This window comes from Poecilia latipinna, unplaced genomic scaffold (genome assembly GCF_001443285.1).
Source record: "Poecilia latipinna isolate Pla-1442-1.1 unplaced genomic scaffold, P_latipinna-1.0 Scaffold1768, whole genome shotgun sequence".
NCBI classification, from domain to species: Eukaryota; Metazoa; Chordata; class Actinopteri; order Cyprinodontiformes; family Poeciliidae; genus Poecilia; species Poecilia latipinna.
The window spans coordinates 84,419-106,021 of record NW_015114384.1 but is presented as its reverse complement, the minus strand read 5'-3'; the positions used below and the strand labels follow the sequence as shown (position 1 = coordinate 106,021).

Genomic DNA, 21,603 nt, shown 5'->3' with positions numbered 1-21,603 from the left:
TATGAATTATTGACTGTAGTAACCTCATCCTGTCATTCCACTTATTACGCCTTAAACATATGGAGGACCTTGCATATTTTGTTTGTATTGAAAAAATTGAGTTTTCATGACAAAAAGAAGATAAACATCTATAATAAAAATATAAAAAACTTTTTTCAGCTTAGATAATGACAAAATGATGGATTGAAGGTGAGATAGGAAGTAAATGTAAATTGAGTTGTTGCATTAGGAGTTCATTCTGCCTCCATTTTGTCACATTTCCTCCAGTTTTGTTAGTTTTTCCTCCTCTCCCACTGATCATGAATCGTCCTCTGCTTTCTCTATTTATTCGTATCTGTTCTCTTGTAAAACTGTTTTCTGACCTCACTTCCTTTTTTTGACCTTTTGCACTCTTTCTCTTTTGTTTTCTCCTGTGTGCATCTCGTTCTTATCGCCTTTTTGTGTCTTTTTCATTTCTAAATGAGTAATAACCTGGTTCCATTAGTTTTCACACTCTTAAGCTATGAAGTACCTTTTGATTAAATTTGAATTAATTGGTGAATTAATTAATTTTCCCCATAATTTCCCTTTTCATTTCTTCCTAATAACTAGCTCCATTGTTGTCTCCTGTAAGTTGCTGGAGTCTTTCTCATTTCTTTCCACTCTTCCTCTCCTGTCATGCCTCTCCTCTTCCCCTCTTCTCCTCCTTGCCCTCCGCTGTCACTGTCACCAGTAAGATGGAAGTTAATTTCACACACTCCCCAGGAATAAGAAAAAAGAACAAGAGGGAAAAAAATTGTGTCAGCAAAAGATTTATATGACACAGAAAATCAAGAGCCTGCGATTCTCTCTGCTGTTTGTGCTCCAGGGTCCTTTCTGTTCTCGCTATAGCACACTGTTTCTAAAACTGCCTGATGTACACCTCCCTCCACCACACACACACATACACACACTCCTCCCACCCTGCCCCCTCCAAAGGAGCCTGTCAGATGATAAAGAGATGTTGTCAGGGACTGATTATCAGCCTCCCAACTAAAAACAAGTAAAACATCAAACGCACAAAGACCACACAGGGACTTGGCCTTATTTTTTTTCTTAATTTCTCCTTCATATCTCTCTTTCCCGTTCCCTTTTCTGTGTCTCAGTCTTTGTCAGAAGTGAGTTTTTTTTTTATTCTAAGGCTGTATGTGTTTTTTTTTTTTTGTTTGTTTTTTTTTTTTGCCTGCTGGCGAGCAATTTGATTTGTTCTGTCATTTTATTTTAGAGCTCATATTGTTTCTTGTGTATTGTTTTTATTATGATGGCTTAATTCATATCGGCGCCTGTAGCGGCCAGGGCCCAGGTCCTGCATCACCTGGGAGGACGACGGGGACAGCAATAGAGCAATAAAGCCAGAAAGAGCTGCATCGGCTGAATGTGTGAGAGATCGGGTGGGGATGGGTGGGCAATGTGTGTGCAAGTGTGTGTGTATGCATCTTTTTTTTTTTTTGCAGTGCTGACGTGGGTGGGAATGATGAAGTGCTTGAATCTAATTATAACAAAGGACATTTGCATGCTTGATGCCTGATGCTTGCACACAAGCACACAGATCACCAACCTGCTGCCTTACGTTCAGCACACACTGAGCGTCTGTCACTCATGCTGGCTGGAGAGTCAAGATAACTCAGAATATCACTGCAACAAAGTTCATGAGCAGTAACCCCCCCGTGGCCCCGTCCCTCTCAGTCATGGTCAGGGTGACCCATTCACACCCAATGGGACCAACAACAGGCTCTGACTGAAGCTGTGGGGTTTTCACATGCAACCACTTAAACCAGTTTGCACCAGTTCCTCACTTACTGACTCATCTGCATAAATTTAAACTAGTGGTGGGACTGGATTCAAATTTTTAATGGAGTTAATTCCAGGGTGTGTAATTAATTAATTGCATTTTAATCGAAAACTATATGTTGACAAAACAGTTAACATTTCACATCAGAAACCCCTTTCTGCTGCTAAATTACAGAATAAATAAACATGTGAGCTCAACAACAAATATATTTATAGGTTTCCATTTGTTGTTTACATTCTCCAGCCATCAAACTGGAGCAAAGTGTTATTCTATCAATTTCAGGAACTCCTGATCATTCATGGAGCTTCTGTATATGTTGACATTACCGTTAGCATCTGCTGCGGCTACATGTTTAGCATTGAGATGCTATTTTAGGATTGAATAGCTTTGTTGATAAGCTAACTCCTTTAGCACAACTTGAACACAACAATAGTCTTTAAAAGCGTCCAATCAGATCGGTTTTTGAAGCAAAAATGGAAACCCCATCGGGCCAGGCGAAGCGGCTTCGTCTACGGTTAGCGGCTGTCGCTTGTGTGTCAGATTCCTGGTCGTAACAGAAACACATGAATACAAACACTTGAAACTTTTGTATGTAAAAAACAAAAAGGTGATTTATTGAATCAAAATTTGCATCTAGTCAATGTAAATAATTAATACAAATTAACAAATTAAAATGTCTTATGCAGTGGAATAAATGAATTCTACACTAAAGATATGACAATATTTGACTTTATGAGCTTTCACATGTTTTTTATTCCATACATTTTGGGATGGACAAAAACTACTTCTCAGACAGACAGCATCAGTAGCTCTTCCCAACCAATTCAGCTTTCATACAAAAAAATTTTTTTTAAATAAAAATCTGAAACTGTCATGCGTTCTTTGGCCATCTTTACTCTGACACCCCTAAATACATCCAGTACAACTAACTACCTCCAGAAGTGATCCTAATAAATCCTATTTTGACTATTGCAGCATATCCATCAATGTTTTTTGTTTTTGTTTGAAGTATTGCATTTAATAAAAAGGACAAATTTCAAAATAACTTCCATAATTTTGCAAACTTTTAATCTTGTGGTGTTTGAAAAAGACTAACTGAGCTAAGGCAGATGGAAACATGTTTGTCAAATACATTCTGACCATCCCATCTACTGGTAGGTCTGTGCCTTACGAGAGGCACGAAACTCTGAAATATTTCTACATCCATGTCTATTTTGTTTTTCTTAATTTAAAGGTTTTCTCAAAAGTCACATGACAATTGGATGGACACATAACTAATGAAACCCAAAAGTCCTTTCCCTGTAGGGTTTAATTTTCCTGTTTCTGGTCTCACAGAAGCACAGATAGTTTAACTCGCCCCACAGACGTCCTGCTCAGCTGAGTGGAATACAGAGGCTCCCATTTTGGAATTAAAAGCCATAATTTTAAGGAGTTCAAAAGTGATTTCCCCGATGCAGACTTCCATGTTCTCCTGCGTTTGGGGGAGCAGAGAGAGCTCCACACATGATTACACCCTGTCTGGTATTCTAGCATTTACACTATAAAATTGCATGATAATTACTTAAATATCAGGGCCAATTTACAAAATGTGCTGATTTCAAATAACTCGCCCCATGCTAAATCTTTAAATTTTTCTACCCATTTTCAAGCACTTCCCTTATTCCCACATTATTCTGCAGTTCCATAGAAACACTGGGTTCATGTTTAATGATGTGCCATGTTTGCAAATTGCCAGTGCTGGTGGTAGACATTATGTGAACACTTCGTTTTGGCTACTTGCTTACGCATCAGCAGATTTCTGATGTATAATCTAAGCTAATGTGAAGCAGCCGTTCACAGATCCTGTCAGTCCCACTTCAAACAAATACATATTAAAGTATGCTCACTGGTTATAGGAAGCATGTGGAACCCCCTATACCCCCAGTGACTCCAGTCAGAGCGAAATAAATAAGAAGTGCCATTTGTCATGTTTGGACTGAAGAACGAAAACAAAGACAGGAGTCAAGAACCAAGAAGATGCTTCTGACAAAGAAAAGCAAAGTTCATTTCTTCCTACTATTTCTTGAACCTTTTCAGCAATCAGACCAGTGTTATTTGCGGAACCATTTGATGTGAGTGTGTATATGTATGAGTGTGTATATGTTTGTGTGTGTATCTTCTATATATTGTTCTACCCCCAGCTGTGGGCAGTAGTTAGGAGCAGAAGGAGCAACAGTACTGGTTTAGTGGGGCTGGCGCTGGGCGCTGCAGCGCCCCCTGCTTCAGATGAGCCCAGGTTGGAGACGGTGGCCCTCTCCGAGTACAGAGGGATCACATCAAACTGGCCACCTTCATCAGCCTCCTCCTCTTCCACCGTCTGTGTCAACTCCTCCTCTTCCTTGCTCTCGACCACCTGTTGAGATGCAGGCAGAGTCAGTGAGAGATGTAGCAGCATTTAGCAGCTTCAGCAGATTTACATTATGGTTCTGGGATCATTTGTGCTCCACTGATTTTTACGTGTTTGTCTTTTCAAAGTTAAAGTATCAAAGCCCTTTGTTGTGCTGCTAAACATTACAACATTCAAAACAAAACACAGAGGTTTTAAAATAAGTTTCTTCTCCGAGCCTAGAAGAAACTAGGCCTGATATCCTATCAGGATACAGACTCAGCATTTCAGCAAAGTGCTCTGGGTACAAACATCGACAGCAGGAGATAGATGTCAAAAAACTCAGATACAGAGCGTCTCCTCCACCTTCTCAAATGTAATTGGTGAGTGAATTAAGCAGAGAACAATTAGAGTCCTTATGTGCACCATGTAGCACTGATGAAATGTCGATTAGAAGGAAAATCTAAATCCCTTTTCTTAACTGATTAGGGTCTGAAAATTCTAATTGGGAAATAATAAAAAGTCCGTAGCTGTAACTTAACTCTCTCAGACAACAGCAAACATATGTCTTGGCTCCCAACAGAAATTGAACAGAAGTTAATTGAATTAAACTGAATATCACTCAGTGATGGAGTCTTTTATTCATTTTAACAGCAGATCACTTCCACCAGAATTTAGTATGAAACCTCTAAGCAACACCAGTGTTACATGTAAGGTAAGTCTGTCCCTGTTTTCACTAAAACAAATGTTAAACTACAGATTATAATGCAAATACTTCACAGTCTCTGGTTTTAGCTTTTTTCACTCAGTGTCCGACTGATCATTGCTACTCTGACTGGATGGGTCTGTATCAGTTCTGTGCTGAGTGTTGGTTCCAGCCATGAAGAACTGAGCTGGATAAAGAAAACAAAAGAGATGGGTAAAAACCCTGAATGCACTGCGTTTAACCATTTTCATCTGTTTGCAGGAAGGAGTTTCACAGCATGAACACATGAAGTTGTGGTTTAAAAAAACTCTAGATAATGTTAGCTAAGGATAAACAATTTAAATATAGCTGTGTTTTTTTTTTGTTTTTGTTTTTTTGCATTGTTGATGTTTGCATTGTGTCAGGTCAGAGCAGGCCTGGGAGCAGAGATGGTTACTAGTGTTTCAGACTCTAGAGCAGTGGTTCCCAAACTTTTTCTCCTGGGCCCCCCCAGTGGTTTCCAAACATTTTCTGGGCCCCCCCTATGGTGGGGTTGTTTGTTGGGGGGGAATCGACTTTTTTGGGGGCAAAATGAATGTACGTAGCCGAACATAGACAACACCAGTAGCCTACAATCTACTTGTTAACAAACTTAAGGTGATATATTGACATTAGCTAGTCATCTTTCAGCTAACATTACCTGCATCCAACAGCTTTACATAGGAATAACAGAGAGTTGGCCACTGTAAGGTAAAAACCCAGCGCATACAGCATTCATGTTTGTTTTTTTTTTTTTCATCAAGACGGCTTCCCGCGCCCCCCCTGCAATGGCACGGCGCCCCACAGTTTGGGAACCTCTGCTCTAGAGCAACAAGTGGTGTGAGCACTGATGATCCACTAGCATGACTTTATTCTGTTTTATGTCTCACTAACCTGCATAAAATAGACCCACAATAGGAGTTTCAAACACAGCATTAAAAATCAATTGTCTAAAAGCCTACTGATTTCAAATTCAGAAAAATAATTTAATAAAACAGTACTTTATTAGAAAGTTTCTATCTTCACTTCTGCTTTGCATGTGAACTGAATGTTTGAACACTGTTAATTTAGTCTTAAACTAATAAGTCCAAATTCTTCATAAAAAAACCTTGTTTTTTAAACACACATTTACTCTAATCTGTGATATCACTACATGAAAAAAAAAAAAAGCTTTCCATTACCTATGTGCAGAGCCACGCTCCATCAGTGGCGAACTACATCTATTGTTCTGAAATACTGCACCTCATCAGGCAGGTAGTCATAAAATAACAGACTGAAATATCTGGCTGCTATTTCCTGTCCCTCAACTTGACAATTTTGTTCTAAATTAGTAATTTTGTTCATAATTGCCTTTGGCACTTAATAGTTAATAGTTATTCATATCCAACCCACATCCATTGTTGTATAACATTCTCTTGCAGGATAGAAAGGTTGTGGTTGTTAGCATGCTATACTCTGTCACAGTAGGAAGGATGCACGTTTGATTATTTGTAAGAGAAGATCCTTTGGCCGACTTCAGAAAGTTTTGTTTGCATTATGAATTAAATGTGTTTCTTTTGATCACAGCCTTGATGGAAATGAGTCGGTGCAGCATTGTTAGTGTTGGGGATTCCCAGCTGTTTATCCTCAATAATATGCAAAAACATCTGGAGCAGCTCAAGGCGCATGCTAGGTACTGTTAATTATATACCTCTCTGTCATTCTCAGTGAAACACTGCCTTTGTTTCACTCATGGCTGACTTTATGCAGGTTCCATCTCTGACTTGTGTTGTTATTTTTAGGCCCGAGCAGCTAAGCGCTGCGAAGGCCTATTGAAATTGTGCTGCAAATTATTATTATGCGTCCGTAAAATGAATTGGCTTTTTGGAGGCTTTATCATATTCAAAAACTCACCAAGCTTGGCGGACTCGTTGATACTGTGAAAAATTTACTTATTTTAAGGTCAACACAAAAATAGCAAAAGAAACGGCTCAACGGTGACACCTAGCAACTTTCAAAAGACCCTTTCCTATTACGTTACTTCATCGTAGAGACATGAAATTTGGTACACTTGTAGAGCTCCCCAAGCTGCTCAGAATTTACAATTAATGTCATGGTGCAAGTATGACAGGAAGTCGCCCATTTTGGATTGAAGTTGTGTTTTTGACCCCATTTTGGCCATTTACAGCCTTTGTATTTGATCAGACTCTTCCTAGGGATTTCGATCGGTCGGCTTCAACCTTGGTCAGTTGGTTCATAAGGCATGGTAAATTAAAACTGATCACAGGTTTGTGTTTTTGTGCCTGCTAAAGGGGGGTTTCCTGGGGTCATAGTTCACCTATTCGCCATGAAACTTGAAACTGGTATATCTCCTACATAAAAACTCATAGAAGCACCAAACTTTCAGTGATTGATCATCATGGGATGCTCTACAATACCCAACGGTCAAATAATGAGATCAGTTAGGGCACGCTCCCTGAGAACAGGAATTGTCATGTTTTACTGTGAACGGTTGTTTTCTGAGCACTTTGACCTAATCGAGGTGAAACTGTGTCCACAGACAGAAAACATGTTGGTGTGTTGAGGATTCCAACCCCATTTGTTTTCGATGGCGGCGTGGCAAAGTGACCCACCATACGTTTGGCTGTGAATTCCACAGTTTCAAGCTGAGCTGCACCAAACTCACTAGGATGGATCCTTATCGACCCCCCACAGGAATCCATAAACATCTTTGGTGGGTGTGGCCTAATTTCTCTATAGCGCCCCCTAGAATATTTTAAATGATCAGTAGATTATTCTTTAATCTAGAATTATGAAATTTGGTACACATGTGTATCTTGTCAGGACGTACAAAAAAGTCTCTTGGAGCCATGGTCCAAACCCTACAGGAAGTTGGCCATTTTGGATCAAAGCCGCCATTTCCTCTTTTTCATAGACGTCGCATCTGATCGAACTCCTCCTACAGCTTTTGAGATACAAACTTCAAACTCAGTCAGCAGAGTGTTGAGACATTGAAGGTCAAAAGTTATCACAAGATTTTTCATACGTCAAAGCACCTGGGCGTGGCTAAGTCCCAAACTTTGACTATTTGCCATAAAACATCATGGTGAGATAACTTCCACATTAAAGGTCACAGCTGCATCAGACTTCCTATGTGTCACTACAGACCAACCCTCATCACATTTAGGTAGTCAATTAATGACATCACCTTAGCCCCGCCCACCTCCTACAGGATGTCACCTGTTTTTTCTGCTGTATGTCTTACTTTTACTCAATGATTCATATGGGTTTAATCCTGTGCCAACTAAGGTAAAATTACATAATGAACCCTGTTAATGCAGGCAGTTGGCTGAATCCGTGTGGGGGTGGCCAAATGGCGAGTTGCAGTCCCTCGCCATATACAAATGGTTGTCTCTAAATCAAACATGGAACATCTGATTGGCACCAAACTGGACATGTATGACCTTTGTTCACCGCTAAAGAGCCTAACAGCATTGCATTGCAATTTGACTCCACTGCGCCCCCTAGGTTATTCCATCAGCTATACCTCCTCGCTACATCGGCTGATCTGCACCAGATTTTTGGTGAGTCCTCAGGGAGTGCTGCTGAACTCATTGATATGTACGGCCTGGCAGACGGGTGCGGGAACTGCGCAAGTGTCTGCGGTGGCTGGCGGGCGGCGGTGCTGGGACTCCCACGGTGGCCAATAGGCTGGAGTGGCGTTGAGCTGTCAGGGCCGTTCGAGGCTGCCCACAGCTTTAATTTTAAATTATTTTTGCTTTTTAACATCTTGTCAGACAGTTACAGAAGACATAAACAGGTCAGGGAGTTTTAGCTACAGACACACGCCGTGGTTTAGTGTTTCCTTTTTTTGCAAAATAACTAGGGCTATGAACGACAATATGGTGATGCATGCGATCAATCTGAATATTTTAAGGCATTAATATTACATGGCACTGATTAATCGAATGACCGATTCTGACCTAACAGCCTCCCTCCTACTGAGGGTTACCCAGTTCACAGCAGCGCATTATGGACTCAACACATGGGAAGCGACAAAAGATAGCAAAAGGTGAAAAGTTTCCCTGACAACAGACAGCAACAAAAGTTTAATATTTTCAATTATCTTGTGTTGCTTCACACACAAGATAATTGTGTGTGAAGCAACACAATTATTGTGTTGCATGTGAATGCTGTGAACATGCATTCACATGCATGTTCACAGCTCATGCATGTGAACATCTACATGCATGAGCTCAGATTATTTCATGCATGAATCACGACGGTCGGACGGCTGGATGAGGACAAGTGGCTGTCGCCTCATCACACAAGATCCAGAGGAAACAACATTAACATTTAAAACAAAATGGCTTCCTTTAAACATACCTGAATATAAAAATCTGTACAACTGAGGATCTCCAGACATGTTTGGTTTGAGACAATAAAACATTTCTTAGAAAACGTGCAGACAGCAGGTGGTTTTTGATACAGGCTATGTGGGCAGTTACCCAGGGTGGCATGAAAAAGGGTTGGGGGACCCAAAAACTAAAATGTAATCTGTCATTTGGCTCCTGAACAACTTTGCTACTACTCATATGGCTGTGTAGTGCAGTAACTGAAACTTTATAATGGTCTGTAGCACACAGAGTAAGTTTCCTTTAGTTGTTGTTCAGTATTGGGAGACTGCATTACCTGCTTTCTGCTACAGGAGAAAAATCTGATAATTGTTTGCATTTTAATTTTGTTTTAGGGGGACGTAAGAACCACAAATGCGTGAGTATGTATATTCAAGCTGACAAAGTTAGGTACAGCGACCCCTCGCTATAACGCTGTTCAACTTTCGCGGTCTCGCTGGTTCGCGGATTGTTTTTGAGCAGTTTTTTTCCACAGTGCATTGTGTTCTGCGTCCTGATTGGCTAAAATATATGGAATACAGATTGGCCATTCAGGAGATGTAAACTGAAACTTTGAATGCCTGCTGAAAAAAACTGTGGCCAGAGGCTCTGCCGTAGATACAGCTGTGAATCTCGCAGGGCAGGTTGGAGGAGACGCTTTAATGACATTACTCCGGATCACATTAAGGCCCGATTGATGCACACGCACATCCGCTGACCTGAAAACAGGTTTTGTTCTTTGGTTTCAATGTAGAGTATTTAATTTTTCTTGGTAAAAATTGTAAAAAAAAAAAAAAAAAAAAAGGTAACTACTTTGCGGATTTCACTTATCGCGGGTTATTTTCGGAACGCAACCCCCGCGAAAAACGAGGGATCACTGTATACTGATTAATCTTGATTAATCACAGCACCAGAGTGTGATTAATCTGATTCTAAATACATTTTGACTGACAGAATTAAAAATAACAATAAAATGTCAGAATTTCCTTCAACTCCTTCAGGAGAAGCCTGAGGCGTTGCCATGCCAACCCAGAAACACTCCCTCTGGCATGTCCTGACCCGTCCCCCGGCCCGTCCCCTGTACCTCCTCTGGGACGTTTCTGAAACATCTCCTGATGGAGGTGTCCATGTATGTTAACCTCTGAATTCAAATTCTAAAATGCTAAATTCTTTTTCAGATCAGTAATCCTAACGGATTAAAAAAGCAAAAGGTTTATTCTGATTTAATGTTAGACAGAACGGAGAATGTGTTTTTTTATACAGTACCTGTCACTATCTTTTTTCTGAAGCCATCACAAACATTATATTCATTAATTATTGAGTTTTCTGCTCTTTGTTTTCCCTTTTAGAAAGGCAATCTCTAGGGTTTCTGACTGGGAAACAAACTCTAAGAGAAAAGCAATTCTGCAATATTTTATGTTTTCCTGTTAAAAGTTTCCTGTTAAAACACACGTATCTGCAAAAGAGACAATTAACAGAGCACTAGTGTTCCCCTACCTTCTCACATTTTTCTGTATCCACTGTGAAAATCCAGCACTAACAGCACAAAAAGTTTCAACTCTCCTAATTTGAAGCATAAACTTTAAATTCCTGAGAGAAAAAAAATCCATTCATAGAAAGGACTGAAAGCTTTTCAAAGAGACCAAATGAGCATCTGAGCGACAGACTGATGAGGAGATGAGGAGCAGGTATAGCCACTGGAGGCTTTAGGAATTTGAACACAAAAACAAAATGAAAGACAACGGTGAACAAATGCAGGGACTGAAAGGAGGATAAAGGAATTGAGGGAGGAATGAAGGAAGGAAGAGGAAGAGGATTTCAGGGGGAGAAAGAAAAACAGACAGGTGACATATGGGTATGAATAAATTCATACTAACGGAGCAGTCCTTCCAACAAACACCTCATCTAATCTGCTCACTGGGAGAGAGACACAGACAGACAGTGACGGGACGAGAGAGCGAGCGATTGGAGCAAAGTTGGAATTCCCTCTTGTCTGCCGGCCCAGATTATCTCTGGCAGCGCGGCACGCCGAGAGCCGGAGTGTCGGGAGCCACGGGAGATTGTGGTCCGGCCAAGGCAGCGGGAGCCAGGCCAGTGATTGGATTGGACCGGGTTGGACAATCCGAGCTGGACAAGGGCAGCCAGGAGCCAGGGCTCTCAGACCGTAGGTGTTCCTGCCGCACGTCAGCATGTGTCTGTGCCCACGCCACAGTTTGCACATTAACAGACTGGCAGATAGAGAGCAAACAGGGTTGGAGTGAAAACACCACAGGGCCAGAACTCAGCTGTCAGAAAGAGACTGGTGGAATCTGATTGGCTTTAGTCAAAGACATTCGCGCAATAATTGTTTTTCGGCTAACACAAAATAAACAGTGGGAAAGAAATGAATGGCTTCCTGGGATCCTGTGTAAAGTTAATCACAAGTCTCCCGTTCCATCCAGCAGCAGACTGGGTGGCAGGTCGAACTGCTATTGTAGTTTGTGTCACTTTCATATGCGGAACTAATTTGAATATGCATCCAATTGTAGATTGAACGGTAATGTCGCATTTTAAACAGGTTTTACGTCATTGATGTGAGACATGCGTCATAATTTTGCACCAGAAGAGGCCGGACACTGTAAATCTACATGCAAAAAATGGCTGAAAATCATAAAGATGAAAGACGTCAGTGAAGTGCATCACATCACAATCCCATCACTCCTCTCGCATGATTTGGAAACTTACATCAGAATTAAAACTGCCAAAACAAAATTGTCGCTGCGGCAAACAAGACAATTAGGACAGCCCAGCCTCTCCTTAGTGATGTTTTTATTTGCCTCCGAGAGCGAGGCTCATCACACTCAGACCAGACCAGCCTGTTAGTCTGGAGTTCCAGCTTCTTCCCTCTGGGCGGAGGTTCAGGTTCACCAGGATTCAACCGATGGAAGAACTCCTTTGTATTCACAGCAATCAGGTCCTTAAATTTATGAGCTATAGTTCCACTTTATATATGTATTGATTGGTGCTTGAATGTTTTGCCTGTTTTGAACATTGTCTATGTACTTTTTGAAATGCCTGGCTGCGGGACAATAAAGGAATTGATCTGAACTCTGAACAGTCGGTTCACGCCATCTGTTGTCCCATAACACCAACACAGGCAGGAGCTGATAAAACAATAACTAACTGAGACTGTTTGGTTATTAATTACTGATAATCAGGTGGTGACCCTTGGTTGAGAGGTCATTTTAATCAAAATGACCAACTTTACTCTTAATTGCCTTTGGCACTTTATAGTTCTTCACTGCCAAGCCAACCTATTGTTGCCCAACAGTGGTATAAATAGGAGTGGGCATTTATCGCATCATTTATCGATAATCGTAAAATTTTGTCATCATGATAAGAATTTTGATTTATTGTTGTCTCAATAAAATCCAATTAATTATGTTAAAAATGTTATTTTTACTATTTTCTTCACTGTGTCTCAAAAGACCATCAATATATGACAGGGAATTTGAAAATATGATTGAATGCAGTATATTGAGGTAAAATCACACTTCTTTAAGTAAGTGGTGGCCTGGAGAAGTCGATTTCAAATGGGAATGATGTTGAAGAACATTATTTCTGTTTGTGGTGAATGTGTTGTCGTTCATTCCCATCCACAGAGTTACCTTAAAAAGAAGTAATTCAAGCTTTTTTATCATTATTTCTATAGTTATCACTACAGTATCACAAAATATCACAAGTCCTGCACAGCACTGTGAAAGCAGGCGTGTGTTTTTGCTCTGGAGCAGAGCAGATGGAAACCTTCAGAAGAACAACATGCATGTTGTCCCATTGGGGACATAAAACGCCTGTTTGTTTCTGGACTGCTCAGGAAATCCTCACTGATTTTTCCATTCCCAACTGGTTTCAGGGATCTTAGCTACATTAACAAACATAATGGTACTGCAAGAGCATTTTGTTAGTTCTTCAAATAGTCTACATGTTTTTATTTCATAGCTGTATATAAAAGAAAATTCCTACAATTATGACTTTAATGCTTTTAATCTGAAGGTCTGAAAATTAAAACAGTGGCGCAGTATAAATATTTAGGATTTCTAATTGATGAGTCTTTGTATTTGCTTCCCACATTCAACAGCTGGTGAAGAAGCTGTGATTAAATTTGGATTTATTTCAGGATTCGATCCTGTTCATCTGTTGAGACTGGAAAGCGACTGGTTGATGCTACGTTTCTGTTCTGGACTATGGGGAAATTTATACATGCATGCTTCCCTTAAATGTCTTTATTCACTGGATTTGTAACAAGTTTAAAAGGTTTTACACATGACTGCGGGTTGGATGGACATCCTGGGCCACTCATGGACTCCATCATTAACATATTTTTATCTTTAAGGCCATTCTAGAACTTCTTCCATCATACTTGTTGGCCTGAATAAATAGAAAGTCCACTGGTAGATATCCTCTTCGTTGTGAGAACATATTTTTGCTGTCAGCGCCGAAAGTCAAGACTGAGCTTATAACCAGTTGCAGAAATATTGGACCTACGACACACTCACTAAAGACACTGTCGTCTCTAAATGATTTCAAGTTTCTTCTTACTGATTTGGAGAAGGAATCTTCTGTCTGCAAACGTTTTAACTGAAGAATCTTTTAATTTGTGAATTCATGACTGTGTTATTGTCTTCTGTTTTTGTTGTGCCGCTGCCAGTATTGGCCAGGATTCTCTTGTAAAAGAGACTTTCAGTCTCAGTGGAGTGCTCCTGCTAGAATAAAGGTGTGGTCACTAATCCCCGCCAATACCAGAGCTCCACTATATAGGATTTATAGTCCATGTATTCTGGATTCTAGACTCTATAATCCCACACACATAACTCATTTGAAATGTGAACACGATGATATACTCACATCATTGTTGAGTTCAGGCAGGCGGTTACTGTTCAGCAGCTTGTCCTTCTGGACCAGTGGAGACGGTCTCGGAGCGGGGGGCTGAGTGGGGTCAGAGGGCAGCGATCCGGGGCTTCCCATCCAGCTGATGGAGTTCCCTGCCCACACACACATCACCACATCACCTCTGAGCACATGTAGGAAAAGAAAGCCCCCATCCTTCGGAGCCTGACAGCTTAGTGGGAACAAAGATCATGGACCCCGGATGTTCAGATGTTACGACATGGTCAGGGTTGGAATGAAATCAGAGCAAACATCATTGTTAAATGTTAGCTCTGATGGTCAGAGAAGGGAAGTCTGGGTGTTTGCTGCGTTGGGGCTAAGATTGGTGCCTGTGCATGTGTGTGTGCGTATATGTGTGTGTGTATGTTGTCTTTTCCAGCCTGTGATGCAGCATCTGAGTGGGTGTGAACCAACATATCTATCTGGCAGGTTTATTGTCGGAGCCATCGTCAGCTTGATAAATCAGTTTTATGGGAGGTGTCCTGACACATTGATCCGGGCTTTAGTGTTCGGACAAACAGCTCAGCGTGTATCGATAAACCCACCTGACAGCCGCTGTGACTGACTGACAGGTGGAGGACTTTATGTTCCCACCCAACAGGCTCCTCGTGGCGGTGAGAGCCTTTCAGATGCTAAGACTGGAGCGTGCTGCTGCCATAAAGCTGCAGAGTGCTGCTCACTGCAGGAGGCAGCCACCCAGACGCATTCAACTGCCACTGTGTCAGAGTCACTTTTTCATTTGCTCTCTTTGAGCTCTTTCTTTGGTTCTTTTAGGCAAGACAAATAAATCATGTTTTCTTAGCTCCGATTAGCCAAATCACTGCATTGGAGGAAACATGGTTTTATAGTGAACTATTTTCAAACACGCCTGTAACACCACGCAGAGCGTCATGGGAGACTGAGAAGCATTTAACCATGTGAAATGATTTTCCTCTCTTTTTAGGCTACGTTTCAGCAGAAACAAGCCAAACACAGGGCAGGTTAGGAAATGCCTTTAACTAAATAAGATCCTCACAGACACAGAGGACATGTATTGGCAGCTCTGCTGAGAATGTGAAAAAAGCCTTAAAATAAATTCCTATTTTATTTCAGTAGCATAATCTCACACACAAAAAAATGTAGAATTAATTATTTTAACTACATTAATTTAGTGGGGAAAACATGTAAAACAAAATACAGAACTGTAAAAATATTTACCTCCTTAAAACTTACTAGTTTTAAGGAGGTAAATATATGTCACACAACTAAATGTGTGATATAGTCACACATTTAGGTGTGAATATATCAGTCACACCTAAATGTTTCAGGTCATCCAAAACATTTTAACATCATGAGAAGATAATTTAGTAAATACAAGCAGCAGATTTCAAATGGTGATTTCAGTTATTAATGGAAAAGGTTATTTTTCAAATGTTAAGTCACAAAGTCAACACTCTCATCCTAGATTTTCTGCTACAAAGCAGAATTTATAGTTCTATAAATTGTGGCAAGTTGAAAAACTGCTACCACCGTGATGTTTTTAAAGTTAATGTTAAAGTTAATCCTGACTCAACTCAATGTTAATTGAGCCAGGATGTAACAGCACTGCCATCTTTCAGAAAAGGTTCTCTTGTGCCTCATCAGTCTGGGTATCAACCAGTCAAATGTATGAATATTTAATGGCTCTTTGAATGAAATTTAAAGCAAAACAAAAAAAAATTAAGCAGAGGGAATGATTGGGGTATCCTGATGTATTACAATCAAGCATAGCATATGAGTCACAGAATAAGACACATTCAGATTTGTATGTTTATTAAGTAATAAATGTGGTTTAAGGTTCAATAGCTGCATGAAGAAAAGCTTATAAAAGATATCTAGTTAAGCCATGACAGGGGAACAACTTTGACATTTCTGGGCTCTGTTTGTGGTTCTTGGCAGGAGCTTTGTGTTTCTCAAACAGGCTCTCTACAAGCTAGCTTAAAAGTTTTTGTGCACAGAATCCTCCTAGCCGGGCCGGGGTGGGAACAGAAGTGAACCAGTAGTGAAAGCAGATGTCGTCCAGACAACTGGAGATAACTTTGCAATTAACCCATGACAGGCACAAAAAATAAGTTCATCCCTCTTGTTAGCTAACAATCCCACTTTGCCCATTATAATGGATGGTTTGAACTTCCTCCTCTCTGCTCTCCACCATGCCTCCTTTCCAACTCCTCTGAGATTTCTGGATTCAGAGGAGTTATTTCAGCTTTTCCAACGTTAATCAGCCGCTCCCTGTTGTAAACCACCCAGCTGCCCACCTATTTTGATACAATGTGCTCTGTTGTATCATAACTAAATAGGAAAGTATGAAAAATATAAAAATCAGTCCAAAACAAAATCAGTATCCAAAACAAGAAAGAACGGTTGCCAAAATAAATAAAATGTTCACTCAGAAAGACAGGAATGAAAGTTTAAAAAATAAAAATATCTCAACGAAAGTACAGAGCTAGTCCAACGTGCTGCCACCCTGAGCGGCACAATCCTGGAATTCAGAATAATAAATGAATGAATGAATGAATAAATAAATAAATAAATAAATAAATAAATAAATAAACATAAATTAGGTAGAATTTTAGAATAAATCATTAAGGGGGCTATACTTTTTTGTAGTAATATTTCTGGTAGAGAATTAATTGTGCCATTAGGCATTTTTAAAATAAATGCTACTGAGGGAATTTTTTTCATTCATGTTTTAAAAATAATCAGCAATAAATTTATTTGAAGGATCTTTCTTTAGCAGAATTGTAAAAACACTCAGAATTATTATAGCATAATTCTATAATAATAATTATAGAATTATTCTATAATTCTCTCAATATCTTCAATATCTAAGCACTTTGAATTGCCTTGTTGCTGAAAACATGCTATATAAATAAAATTACCTTACCTTACCTTACCTTACTACTGAAGATATCTACTATCTCCAATAGTCGATATAACATTTTTAAACTGTTACTCAGTAGCTGGACTGAGGAAAAATTTGACATGCGATCAGCAATTCAACTGTAAAATACCACTGTGGTATTACGATGTGTTTAGGTGAGATCTGACAGGAACATGAACCTTTGATGGGCCAGCTAACGTAAATCTGGGATGAACAAAGAACAGCAATCAGCACACAGAGCGGACTCACGTAGGCAGCTGTTGTGGGTGAAAAGGCGCTGCAGCCGCAGACATTCCTGCCACTGGTTGCCACTGCCCTCACAGTTGCACCACAGCGACACATCAGCAGAGTTGTTGCTGATGTAGTTGGGAGTCATGATGGTTCCTGCAGGTCAGAATATCAGCTCAGCATCAGGAAACGTGTTTACGGATACCATGGGTGTTTCTCTGAACATGCTGCATTCAATACACACACTTTAATCCTGATTGTTTACAATCAGAGAACGGGGATTGTGAGTGTCTGACAGGGTGTGAAGAGTTATATCTGTCTGAAAGCTCTGAGTCCAATCCAGAACTCATCCATCACCAACAGAGCTGGCAGAAAGCCACTCAACACTCGGCCATCCACATGCGTTTGTCAGCTGTCATCTCTCTTTACACTCTGGCCTCTCTTTACTTTGCTGCCCTGGCCATCTATCTCATACCCATCAACTCTCTGCTCTGCTGTTTTCTTCTAGCTATTTTTGCACAAATTCATTTGGCGTTCCAACAAGAATGTAGCTGTTATTCTGGGTCAATTAAGCTTTGCTGTTTTTTTGGCTTCAAACTTTAATCTTGAGACTTCCAAGACAGCATTCCCGTGAGACAAAGTTTTACTGCTATTAAATCAAACCATTTCCTTATAATGAAGCACATTATTGCCAAAAGTGAGAAGCGGACTCTACTGCACCACATTAGATCACATTTATTCAATTCACAACTTGTTCTGTAACAATATGTAAAAACTAATCTTGGCATATGTGAAAGTTAATGTTGAAATAAACATGCTAATAGCTCAACATGCATTTCTGCGTCCCGACAGATGTCTCACAACAACCATACGCATCACAACTACTTCACTCATAGTGAAGCAGACGTCTTTTTCATCAAGAGAAACATCCTGCTGGGTAAAATACTCCACAGCACAGGTCAGGACGTTTCTCTAAACTGCTCAAATCGATAGTGAATGTGTCAGTTTTCTTTCTCAGTTTAACCTGTGAGATAAAATGACAACCAGCCTTTATGTTATCACTGCATTAGCAGAGGCAGCCATGCTCAATGGGATGGGAGCAGCCACAGCGTTGGCCTTTACTTTGAGACCATGGAAAATGTTAAACACAGACTGAAATGTATCAATATCATTTTGTTTCTATTGATATTTGTGTGGTTTGTTGACATAAGCAGGTTATATTAGTGAAGCATGTGTTTTTTTTCTGTTTCAAAACTAATCTCATATATATAGGGGCCTGATGGTCACTGGGTGAGAGTCAGAGTTATCAAAATATATTTTATTCTCTTTATTAGCACCTGAGAACAAGAGACTTGATATTGCAGTGGCTTATTTAAAAAAAAGAAGAAAAAAAAGAAAAACTTGCTAAGAAGAGTTTTCAAAGACTGAACCTGGATTTTTAGAAAAGTTAGTGTCCGTTTTTTTCTCTGCAGTTTTTGGGCTTGAAAATCCATCTACGTCATGTTGACTGTGGTGCTCCAGATTAATTACTACCTGGTTCTTAGATTGAGGCCAAGCAGCAACATGAACAGGTGATGTGTGCTCTCTGTGTCAGTACCTATAAGCCCAGCATAGGCTCGGAGGCAGAGGCCTGTTGAATCTTTCAAACATCCGCTGGCTGTCAGATGAGATGGTTGGCAGTTACTGAGGAAATCAGCAAGCCTGGACCTGGCAAAAACACAAACAGCTCCACATCAAATGGAAAAAGTGGGCAGAAAATTTAGGTGAATGATTTTAGATGTGTCTGAATTTGAGTTAGACACAAATTCAGACAATGTTAGTTCAGTAACATTTTTCTCCGCAGAGTTGACAGATTCTTGTTTATGTCCAAATTAATGTGTCTCCTTTCATTTCTGTGTTGTTTACAGAACCATTTCTCATGTCAGGTGGAGGTGGCAGCAGTGCAGGGGCAGATGCTGTTTTGAAAGCTGATGTCAGCTATTACACTTACAGTTTGTCCAGAGTGAAAAAAAGGGAAAACATATGTGATATTTATAATATTGCCATCACCTCTGAAGGAACCATTATGTTGAGCTCATATTCTTAAAAAATGACAACAACAAAAAACAAACAAACAAAAAAAAACATCTGCCCTCTTTACCAGCAACTAGAAAAATTCAATAATTGTCCACACTCTTAGACATATCCTAAAAAGTATGTACACTGTAATTTGTAATGCTTAAACTACCATTTAGTTAGCCGAATGTCTAACCTGCACAGGTCGTCTCGGCGACAGAAGCTCTGCTGGTGGAGGCAGTTAGGCTGCAGACTCTCTGCATCCTGGTAGGAGCAGGAGGGTACGATGGTCTTCCTCCTCCTCTCTCCACACAGGGTGTTGGTACAGGGGCAGAACAGGACACCCAGGCTGTATTCCTCTGGTACCCGCTCCAGGAAGCGCCTGAGGGCCCGGTGGCACTTGTACTGGTTGCATCGGCTGGTGTTGGGTATTGGCTTTGTGCAGGAAAACACATAGTCTGATCGAAGAGCACCGCACTTCTCATACAGGCCGCAGTCCTGTGCTGCTTTCAGGCACTGGTTCTCACCATCCAGCTGCATGAAGGATGAACCTGCAGGGGTGAACATGGAGAGAATGGGAAAACAGCCAGCAACTAAATATGGTAAAAACATATGATATTCTGTGTCATATATCCTGTTTCTCCATTGTAACCTGTTTGCTTTGGATGTAGAAACACATCAAACTGAAACCATCTGGCCTTTTTGATACATATTTGCCAAATGAATCTCAATGTATTCAAACTTAATTGAATTGTGCTGTATAAACTTAATTAATGTTTAGATTTAGCTGTTTCCAGATACACATTATGTTGGGCTGTGGTTGCCACTAAAATGCATTTTGTGTTAGCTTGTACCAGATGTATATCTGTACCTTTACAGTAATGTTGCAGTTATTATTAATGTATATGCAAATGTTGTCTGTTGCTATGGTTTCTCAGTTTTGTTTGTTTTTCTTTTTTTCTCTCTCTCTTTCTGAAGGTGTAGGAACAGACCTCTATATCATGATTCAAAACATTTTTACAAATAAAAAACTTAAAAGTGCGGTGTGCAAAAGAATTCAGATATATTTTCTCTCAGTGCAACCAATTGCCTTCAGATGTTGTCTGGTAACTGCTAAGCAATCAATCAATTAAGTTTATTTGTGTAGCACATTTCAGCAACAAGGTAGTGCAAAGTGCTTTACATCATAAAAACACAAAAATACAAAGTCATAAAAGAAGGTTGATACAACATGCAGTCAACAGTTGAGAAACCCAGAAATAAACATTACATTTTTATTAGTGTCATCATCAAAATCATCAATACACATCAAATATGTTGATAAATGTTTCATTTATTATTAATCAAAAGTAGCTCTAAACTAACAGTAATTTAAAGTCTATTTTCTCAGGCAAGTACTGTAGAACTGAGTGATGTTCTCTGTCTTACTGGTTTTAGTCAGCACACCAGCAGCAGCGTTCTGGATCAGCTGCACCTGGAGGATTGATGTTTTAGTGAGAACCTGTGAAGACGCTGCTGCAGTAATAAGTGCAACTAAAGATAAACACATGGAGGAGTTTCTCTAGATCTCACTGACTTTAGCTCTTAAATCCTGGAAATGTTCTACAGGTGATAGAAGGCTGACCTTATAACTGTCATTATGTGGCTCTGAAGGTTCAGGTTAGAGTTCATCACTACTCCCAGGTTTCAACTTGATCTCTAGTTTCCAGCTGTAATACCTGAAGCTGTGTGTTGACTTGTTTATGATGACTGCTTTTAGTTAAGCTTTAAATATTTCACTCTATATATAGAAAGTGAGTATCTTACCAGACACTAAAGAGGCCATGCGAGAGTCAATCATGGAGTCATCATAGGGTGATATTTCCAGTTCCTCCCTTCCTGTGGAAAAAAAGAGAAAATTTTAAAGATTGGCAAAAGGATGATCTACATTGAGCAAGAACAGCAGCAGGTTGGAAGGAATAAAAGTAGGACAATTATATGAGAAAACTGAGACAACAGAAAAGCATCAGTTCACCCATCTTCCCACCCAAAGTGCCCCATTATGAATTAGAACAACATTTAGACTGCCAACAGTACCACAGTCAAAGTAAAACAAGTTCACAGAAAGGTATGCTGCTACTTTAAATCAACTGGGATAAGAGAAAAAATGACTCCATCCATCCATCCATCCATCCATCCATCCATCCATCCATCCATCCATCCATCCATCCATCCATCCAT

General features: G+C 40.0%; 1 protein-coding gene across 1 annotated transcript in view; it reads right to left on the bottom strand.

The window, feature by feature from the left end:
• Positions 1–577: 577 nt before the first annotated feature.
• The window catches only part of LOC106965119 (GDNF family receptor alpha-4-like), a 53,847-nt gene continuing 32,821 nt past the window's right edge, over positions 578–21,603 (bottom strand). Inside the window, exons 4-9 of the mRNA XM_015061025.1 lie at positions 21,190–21,261; positions 19,580–19,934; positions 18,926–19,035; positions 17,350–17,484; positions 14,157–14,293; positions 578–4,202 (exon numbers count right to left, since the gene is read on the bottom strand). Of these exons, the coding sequence (XP_014916511.1) occupies positions 3,981–4,202; positions 14,157–14,293; positions 17,350–17,484; positions 18,926–19,035; positions 19,580–19,934; positions 21,190–21,261 (1,031 nt within the window). The 3' untranslated portion in view covers positions 578–3,980. The remainder of the gene's footprint in view (positions 4,203–14,156; positions 14,294–17,349; positions 17,485–18,925; positions 19,036–19,579; positions 19,935–21,189; positions 21,262–21,603) is intronic.